Source organism: Sceloporus undulatus, chromosome 6, assembly GCF_019175285.1.
Source record: "Sceloporus undulatus isolate JIND9_A2432 ecotype Alabama chromosome 6, SceUnd_v1.1, whole genome shotgun sequence".
NCBI classification, from domain to species: Eukaryota; Metazoa; Chordata; class Lepidosauria; order Squamata; family Phrynosomatidae; genus Sceloporus; species Sceloporus undulatus.
Window position 1 is genome coordinate 99,115,495 of NC_056527.1, and position 9,346 is coordinate 99,124,840.

At 39.9% G+C, this 9,346-nt stretch overlaps 1 protein-coding gene across 1 annotated transcript; it reads left to right on the plus strand.

Moving 5' to 3' along the window:
- The first annotated feature begins 3,688 nt into the window (after positions 1–3,688).
- On the plus strand, positions 3,689–8,553 carry LOC121934320 (vomeronasal type-2 receptor 26-like). Its single transcript, XM_042474703.1, has 4 exons — positions 3,689–4,489; positions 5,205–5,432; positions 6,265–6,391; positions 7,652–8,553. Exons 1-4 carry the CDS (start codon positions 3,689–3,691, stop codon positions 8,551–8,553), a joined length of 2,058 nt encoding a protein of 685 aa, XP_042330637.1.
- Positions 8,554–9,346: the final 793 nt, after the last annotated feature.

The following is a 9,346-nucleotide window of genomic DNA, read 5'->3' on the forward strand; positions in this document are numbered from 1 at the left end:
ACATGCCTCACTAGCTGATAGTGAATGGGAGCAAGTGTCTCCTTTTCCCACCCACTCAGCTGTACCCTCACTCCAAGCCTTTGATGTTTGGAGAGCAGTGGCATTACCCCAGTTAGGGTATCTCCCAGTATGGCCTGCATACCCCTCATGACACCCCTGAAAATGGTGAAGCCATGAGAGAACAAGTGTGGGCAAAGTAGGGTAGATATCATGATTAGGGTGAAGACAGTGTGGAGGTTGAAGAGATCCAGTAGGAGTGGGGAAAGCAACATGGGGAATGGTGAAGCAAAACCAATGTGGGGACTGAGAGAGAAAGTGGCCATAAAGACAAGGGGAGAGGAAGTAGAGGGGAGAAAGATAAATAAACTCCCAATATTTTTGTGAAAGAGGGACATAACACATAACGCAGCCAAATTGGGGCCAAAAGGACCAGTTGTCATGTTTAGTCCTGCATTCACCTGCAGTTGTTGAACAAAAATAGACAAGATGTGATTATTGGGTTTACTAATAGGAATGGTGAAAAGGGAAAATGATGGTGTGTTGTTAGGTGTAGAAATGATACTTTTCTACCATATTGACCTCTGTCCCAGGAACTAACAGATATCCTTTTGTTTTCCTTAGGATACCTGTGACTAGCATATGTTCTTGTTTTTCTTTTTCTGCTTTTCCTCTCAGGTACCTGTACTCTAGGGAGACAATCATTATCTTTCCTTTCATTATCACAGTCATAACAATGTACAAGACATCCAGAGTGCAAAATAAGAAATATAAATGAAGTTATAAAAACTCCCTTTGCCATTTCTAGCAAAGGCTAGAAATAAGGGAGAGTCAGGACTGACACCAGTCTAGTTTCAGGATATATTTGGGATGTAGAGTGAAAAAAATACAAAATACGCTGTTGTAGTGAGGCTGTTTGTGCAGTGAATTGTATGGTTGTAGATGGAAATCAGTTTATCTCCATGTAATAATATTAGCCCTGAGGATGGTGATGTTTGTAGTTCTGATCCTCTTCCTTCTGCCACATGTATTGTCCAAGGCACCCATCCATAGCTGTACTGCCCATGATCTCCTCAGCGTTCCACATGAGTACTATCAGGCAGGTGACATTATCATTGGTGGGCTTACTTCTCACATCTCAAACTTTTTTGATGAAGAAGACTTCAGAGTACAACCTTCCATCCATCACCTTCTTTCTTTCGTGTAAGGATTAAATTTCTCCCAACTAACCACATGATTGTACTAGTACATCAATGATGACCATATATGTGGAGAATTAAGGGTGCTTGATTACAGTAGGACTTAGAGAAGTAATGCAAAAATGGGAATGCAAAAATGTGTGGGAGAGTAATGGCTGTATTTTTATTTTAAATTCAGGATAGCTAATGATGGATTGTGTGTTGTTGCTTTTTGTTTGTTTGTTACTGGTATTATGATTATTTGCATTCTTGGTAGCATGTCCCTTTGAAACCCACCAGATTTCATCAGTTTTCATTCCACATTCCGCTGGAGGCAGGAATGGAGATTGACCTAAACACCAGAGTGATATGATGTCTCACTCTTGCTGGTACGTTTAGTTTGATCCCTTGTTCCCTCCCCACCTTCTTTTCAGCAGTTGTAATTTATAGATAGCTAACAAAATTTATGCTTAGTTAGAAATATCAGTCTCTAATCTGAGATCTTATCATCCACCATGGATACATAATGCCGTAGGAGGGTGCCCAGGTGAAGCAGTAATGTGCCATTTCTGAGACTCCTGTGTTTCACTGTGAAAATAGCATGTTTAGCTTACAAACATCATTCATTCATTAATGAGATTTAAAATAAGGCTTTATAGCTGCAAGACCTACATGTTAGCATTCAAATTGTGATCTCAAGTCTAAAAAGGTAAGCCCTATTGCTTTAATTTGATTAGTGGTCTCTTCATTACTATAATAATTTCAAAGGGGGACTAAAGGTGAAGTGCTAAAGATATATGTAGTTGTCAAAGTGTACAGAAACATAGACTATCCAGCATCAGCAAAACATGGGGATGGCTTTTGAGAGTACTAAGTTGTGACACTCATGGCAGGTAAACTTCATTGCAGTGTTGTGCCAAAGAACTACCAGCATCTTCTGGCCTTGGTGTTTGCTGTCCAGGAGATCAATGAGAACCCAGAGATCTTGCCCAATGTCACCTTGGGATTCCGTATCTATGACAGTTATTACAATGAAAGGATGACCTATCGGTCCACTTTGGAGCTTCTCTACACACATCAACATTTTGTACCCAACTATGAGTGTGACATCCAGAAAAGTCTTCTGGCCATCATCGGGGGACTTGATTTTGATACTTCCCTGCATATGGCAACCATCTTAGGCACCTACAAGATTCCACAGGTCATTTGCCTTTGTATCCAAAAATTTTTGCACAGCATAGAGACTGAGACTGTAACTGGCACAGACAGATAGTCCTATGTAGAAAAAATAAATGTGTGCATTAGCATTACATTAACTTCAAGAAAATATCCTTGTGCTATTGGCGCATGGTGACTGTAAAGCAAACTTTGGACCTAAATAGACAGGCCAAAATAAAGCTGCTTCGAGTCACTTTGGAGGTATGCTGTTTAAATGATATGTGCGTCCTAAGAGGTCAGAAGCCACACCAAAGCCACCCTCCAGTCCTAAGGACTGCAGTGTAGCTTTGGCACAGCTTCTGGCTTCTTAAGATGTGTGTGTCATTTAAACAGCATACCTCCAAAGTGACCCGAAGCAGCTTTATTTTGGCCTGTCTGTTTAGGGGTTTAAGTATGCCAAACATCTCAAAACATTCTATAGTCAGCCCTCCTTATCTGTGGATTTTTCATCCATGGATTCAAGCATTCACAGTTTGAAAATACTGGGAAAAAAGTATAAATTCCAAATAGCAAGCCTTGATTTTCTATTTTGTATAAGGGACACCATTTTACTATGTGATTGTATTTAATGGGACTTGAGCATCCACTGATTTTGGTATCCATGGGGGATTCTGGAATCAAACCCCAGCAGATAACAAGGACCCACTGTATTTGCATAAGTTCTCAAAAGGCAGTACAGTAGTAGAATTTTGCAAGGATTTTGTCAGTGAGGTGGCTACCATCTCATGTCTTTTGTGTGCATCAGGGAATCATATGGTTCTCCAGATATTGTTGACTGCAATTCCCAGCAGATCTGGATAGCATAGGCAAATGACAAAGAATGCTGGGAGTTGCAATCCAACATCATCTGGAATACTTCATGATTCCCAATCCTGTTGTGCTTGAAATGAGCAACAGCAGACATCTACCATGCAAGAAATAGTGAGCTGCCTAGACATTATTAATTTGTTGGTTTAAAAAATATGCTATGTGTATTTTTGTGTGTATGTACAATACTTAGTGCTACTTACTTTATCACCTTAAAGGCTGGTGCTGCACATAATATAAAAACTGTATTTTCATTTCAAATGCAATGGTTAAAAGGAGATTTCTAAAAGTTGACTTCCATTCTGGACATTCTCGACTACCAGAAGAGATAGACCAAAACCTGTCTGATCATTTTTACTCCTAAATTAGACAAAAATAGTTCTTAACACTACATTCATGCAAAATATTGTTTTATTTTCTTTCAGCTTGGTTATGGTTCCTTTGCTCCAGACAAGAGTGGGGACAAACAGTCTACCTCCTTCTACAAAATGGTTCCAAATGAAACCCATCAGTATACTGGGATTGTTGAATTACTTGTATACTTTGGATGGATATGGGTTGGGTTTCTTGCTGCGGACAGTGAAAGTGGTGAGAAATTTTTGCAATCCATGCAAGTTCTGCTTTCGCCAAAACGCATCTGCTTTGCTTTCTCCAAGAAAACTCCCAAATACACTCATACTGCAGAATACTATGACATGCTATCGACATGGGCCCAAATCTATGCAATTATAATGGATAGCAAGGCTAATGTTATTGTTGTATTTGGGGAATCCAAATCCATGCTTTGTTTGAGATTATTGTTATTAATTGGTGAAGTAGAATATCTGACCAATGAACCTGTGGGAAAAGTGTGGATTGTAAATGCTCAGATGGATTTCATAGAAATGGCCTATGAAATCAACTGGGATATCCAAGCCTTCCATGGTTCCATCTCCTTCACTGTTCATTCAAATGACGTGCACGGATTCCAGACATTCCTTCAGCTGAGAAATCCATTTGAAGTAAATGAAGATGGTTTTCTTAAGCAGTTCTGGGCACAAACATTCAGCTGTGTCTTCCCAGATTCCAATATGGAAGAGGCATCAGGTGAAGCGTGCACAGGAGAGGAGAAGCTGGGCAGTCTCCATACCTCAGCTTTTGAAATGAGCATGACTGGCCATAGCTACAGTGTTTATAATGCCGTCCATGTGGTGGCCCATGCATTACATGCAATGTACCTATCTAAGTGGAAACACAGAGTAACAGTAAAAGAAAAGATGCTAGAGCTTCAGAAACAGCAGCCTTGGCAGGTAATTCTGTTCTTCTGATACAGTTCAATTGACCTAAACAGATGGGTAAAAGCCAGAGCATGTAGAACAGTGCCCTTATAGGATTCTGAAAGAGTTGTTCTTTATCCTGAGTCAGACTTTAAGTCCATCTCAGCTAGTAAGATTTATACTAACTGGTAGCATCTCTCTAGTTGGGAATCATTCTAAGCTCTTATTGAAACCACCTAAGTACAAACATGGAGCTTATTTTTGGAATGAATTCTGATTGTTCCTTGGTTGGAAAATGATCTCTCTTTTTCCTCCCTCATGCCCCCACTTTCTTTCTTCCCCTTTATACATGGCAGCAAGAATGTTCCAGTGTATCTTGTGCTGAGCCGTTCTATACGGGTAATTATAGTATAGTATCAGTTCTAACATCTGCTATCATCTCAAAGTTCTCACTGAAGAACTCTTGAAGGATCTTTACGGCATTATGCATAGAAAAGTAGGAAGGAAGGCCTCATTTAATTGGTATTTTCTCCCTATCATCTTATCTTCCCTCCCTTCATCTCACTTTGCATCCATTTAGATTCATGGAGGCCGACAGCCACAAAAAAGTGGTAGATCCATTTGGAGGTTTAAAACACCTGTATTTCCAGGTTGGCTGTTTTTCTCTATAGACATAATCCACTCCTATTAACAAGAAATGTTTTAATTCTAAAGTTTTTCTTCTACTTCTGTTACACTTTCTGCTCAGCTCCACCACTTCCTTAAGAGTGTCTCATTTAACAACAGTGCAGGAGAAACGCTGTCTTTTGATGAGAACATGGAGTTAAACACCAGATTTGATATTACCAACTTAGTTGCATTCCCAAATAACTCCTTCCAAAGAGTCAGAGTTGGTACGATGGATATGAAAGCTCTACCAGGCAAGAAAATTTCCATTGATGGGAACAAAATAGTGTGGCACAGACAGTTAAAGCAGGTGGGCCATGGTTTCAGTATTAACATGTGTAGGGTCTGTAGGAAAGTGGAAGTTAATTGTAGTCCAGAAGACAAACCATGGGCCTGAACAGCTGGCTTCTGGGTGTCTTTGGGGTGTGGCATTTTGACAGCGCATGACCCCAAGACGCCCAGCCGATGGGGGCAGCTTCAAGCTGCTCCGGGGGTGTGGCGTTTTGATGGCGCATGCCTCTGGAATGCCCAGAAGCTGACCAGGGGTTGCACTGGGAGCACCTAAGGCAGCCCAAAACCAGCCTCATGGGATCCTTTCCACTCCTACTTGGGCCAGCGGCAAAGGGTGCCTTCTGGATCGCAACATGTGTTTCCTGCAGTCCTGGGGCGTCTTCAGTGGGGGCAGCTTCAAACTGCCCCTTCATGGTTGTCTGTTTCAGCCCCGTATGTTCTTAACCATATGACATATATTTGGGGACATGGTCCCATACTAGAACAAATATAGAAGGTAAATCAATCAATCAAACAAACAAATGAGTGGGACCTAAAAGATCTCTATATCTGGGATGGGGATGAAAACAGGTCAGAGATATTTCAGCAGGATATACATGGTTCATCAGGGTCTGTACAAATTTGGAAGCACTAGTTAATGTTCGGTCAGTCTAGCAATCAGGCTGGTTGATTGTATCTCCTTTAATCTATTTGTCATTATAACTATGTTTCTGCTAGGATAACTAGATGCTGAGAATAACTATCCAAAATCATGATGTTGGACTCTTCAGAAGTCCATAAAACACATTCTTGAATTTACATCTTTATTTTCTCAGCATGCTAAATTATTTTCGTCTTACTGAAATGTGTAGGTACCACCTCTTTCTGAATGCAACACCCGTTGCCCTCTTGGCTCCAGTAAGCAAAAGAAAGAAGGAGAAGTCTTTTGTTGCTATGATTGTGCTCAGTGTCCCCATGGCATGATAACACACCAGCAAGGTATGACATATAGATCAAGGTTTTAAATGACAAGTCATGTTAGCTTTTATGCATAAGGACCATGTTAAATGTATAAGAATACTAGTAACTGTTATGGTTTTAGATATTCATTGGTAATTACTAAAATAATCTTTACAACTCTTACAGGCACATTACTCAAAAAACTATCTACCTGCAGTATACTAGAATAGAATCCCATTTTTCTCTGCTCAAAGGTTATTGCATTGTTTACGGCATACATGCTACTGCAACCTGACACCAAAAGTCTGTGTTTCTCCAGGTCTCCTTTACCATCCTCCCAATGACAGTCTTCCAGATAGATAGGGGACAAGATGGGTGTAAAAAGTCTTTTCTGAATTTACATAATGTGTATATTTCCATTTTGATATTTGCATGGAATTCAAATATATTATTGGGCTGTGCATTTTAAATGTTTTTAACAAAAAATATACGGTACTTTTTTACTGGAACCCACTCTGTATTGACATGATTACAGATTTTATTTTTGGTTGTATGGTAACAGTTATCATCTATGTTTTGTAGAGACATCCTCTGCATTGAATTTGTCCATGTGTTAACTGTAGAAATCACTGTGGCTTGCATGTCCTTGGTCTCTTTTTCCATTATTGTCATGATTTGAAGGATGTTAATATATAAGATTTTAAAAAGCATTTACAGTATGCTGCTTTATCCAGAAATAGTGTGTGTGGGAATAGATTGTTTATGAATAATCTATAAATAATTTTACTAGATTGCACAAGTTTATTTGGACAAGATATAACACCTGTATATGTAATACCCACCTGGACAGTAATTCAGTAAGGTTTTTGTTATGTTTTTTTTTTAACAGAAAGTATTTTATCCAGAGCTGGAAGAATTAGAATCTGAAAGTAGCAGATAGATAAAGGATCATGCACCCTACACTTTGCTGGGGGCTCCACCATAAATCCTTTTATTTTATCATTGGTGTCTGGGTTGAAGGTATGCTGTACAGAGCATTCCAGTCAACATGTATTTGAACATGAACACACAAGTATTCAAAGATCATTTGGCTGTATAGAACATCTTCAATGTACACTATGGTCTGTGCAGAACTGGCATGTATTACATACACAAGGCAGCACAGAACATGCCTTGTGTGAACATAACATCATATTGTATCAGCATCACTGTTTACTTTCATTTTAATCCTAGGCTACCATTGGTAGATCTTTCCCAACACACCTTGAGACTGCCTCTCTTTTTCTCCTTTTCCTCCAGACATGGAAAACTGCAAGGAGTGTCCAGAAGACCATTATCCAAACAAGGAACAGTCAAAATGCATTCCAAAAACAATAAGCTTCATGTCTTTAAAAGAGCCTCTGGGAATCAGCTTGGCTTCTTTTGCTCTTTTATTATCTCTCCTTTCACTGATGGTCCTAACCATTTTTATTAAGCATCAGGACACACCTATTGTCAGAGCCAACAACCAGAATCTCAGCTACATTCTCCTCACCTCTCTCCTGCTCTGCTTTCTTTGTTCTTTACTCTTCCTTATCAAGCCAGAAAAGATAACTTGCCTTGTTCGACAAATCGTCTTTGCTGTCATTTTCACAGTGACCATTTCTTGTGTGCTGGCCAAAACCATCACTGTGGTTCTGGCCTTTGTGGCTACCAAACCAGGATCCAGAATGAGAAAATGGGTGGGGAAAAGATTGGCAAGCTTCATTGTACTTTCTTGTTCCCTAATACAAACTGGTATTTGTGCTTTGTGGTTGGGAATCTCACCTCCATTCCCCCATTTTGATATGCACTCGGTGGTGGGAGAGATCATACTAGAATGTCACGATGGGTCAGTCACCATGTTTTACTGTGTCCTGGGCTACATGGGTTTGCTAGCCATGATCAGCTTTGCTGTGGCATTTTCTGCCAGGAAACTGCCAGATAGTTTTAATGAGGCCAAATTTATCACCTTCAGCATGCTGATATTTTCTAGTGTTTGGCTTTCCTTTATTCCAGTCTATCTGAGCACAAAAGGAAAATATACAGTGGCTGTGGAGATCTTCTCAATCTTGGTTTCCAGTGCTGGCTTATTGGTTTCCCTCTTTGCTCCAAAAATTTACATTATTCTACAGAGGCCTGATTTGAACACCAAAGAGCAGTTAATAAAGAGAAAATATTAAAGGACCATAAATCCTGCAGTTTCTTTTGTAACACTTTTCTCATGTGAGTTTTAACGTTGTCTGCTCATTTAACCAGTTGACAGGGCAAAACCAGTGTCTGATCCATGGTCAGACTGTATAGGACTTAAAGCAAATAGGGAGGGGAAAGAATCCTTTGGTTTTCAGTAATATGTTTTGGAATATTTAAACAATTTATATATTTTGGTATGTCAAGTTGATTCAGTCAATCTCAGGCTTGCATGTTAAACAGAAGTCACAGACAGTTTATAATGATTCTTACGTGGGAAAAAAATAATTAAACAAACTAAACCTCAGGATCTTATGGAAGTATGTAGTTGTTCCAATCTTGGGTACACAAATGTACATAGAGAGAGTACAGATTTCCTACCCTACAAAACCGGTACCCAGCATAAGGGCTGGACAAACTGGCAGTAAGCATCGGCATCGAAGCAGCATGGGGGCATGGAGTTTTGATGACACACGCACCAATGCCACCCCAATGCTGGCATCACCTCACCCACTTGACTGCACGGCAGGCAGCATTCCGGTACTCCTTTAGCGCACGCCAAAAGGAGCACCAAAAAGTGCCTAAATGTTGCCTAAAAACAGTTTCTACCACTGTAATGCTTGAACATTTTATCCACTTTGCTGTCTTCACCTCAATGGACAGGGAGGCCAATGTCACTATTTGTGAAAGACTTTGGCTGCATCTGCACTGCAGAAATAATCCAATTTGATACCACTTTAACTGACATGACTCAGTACTATGGAATTCTGGGAATTGTAGTTTGTT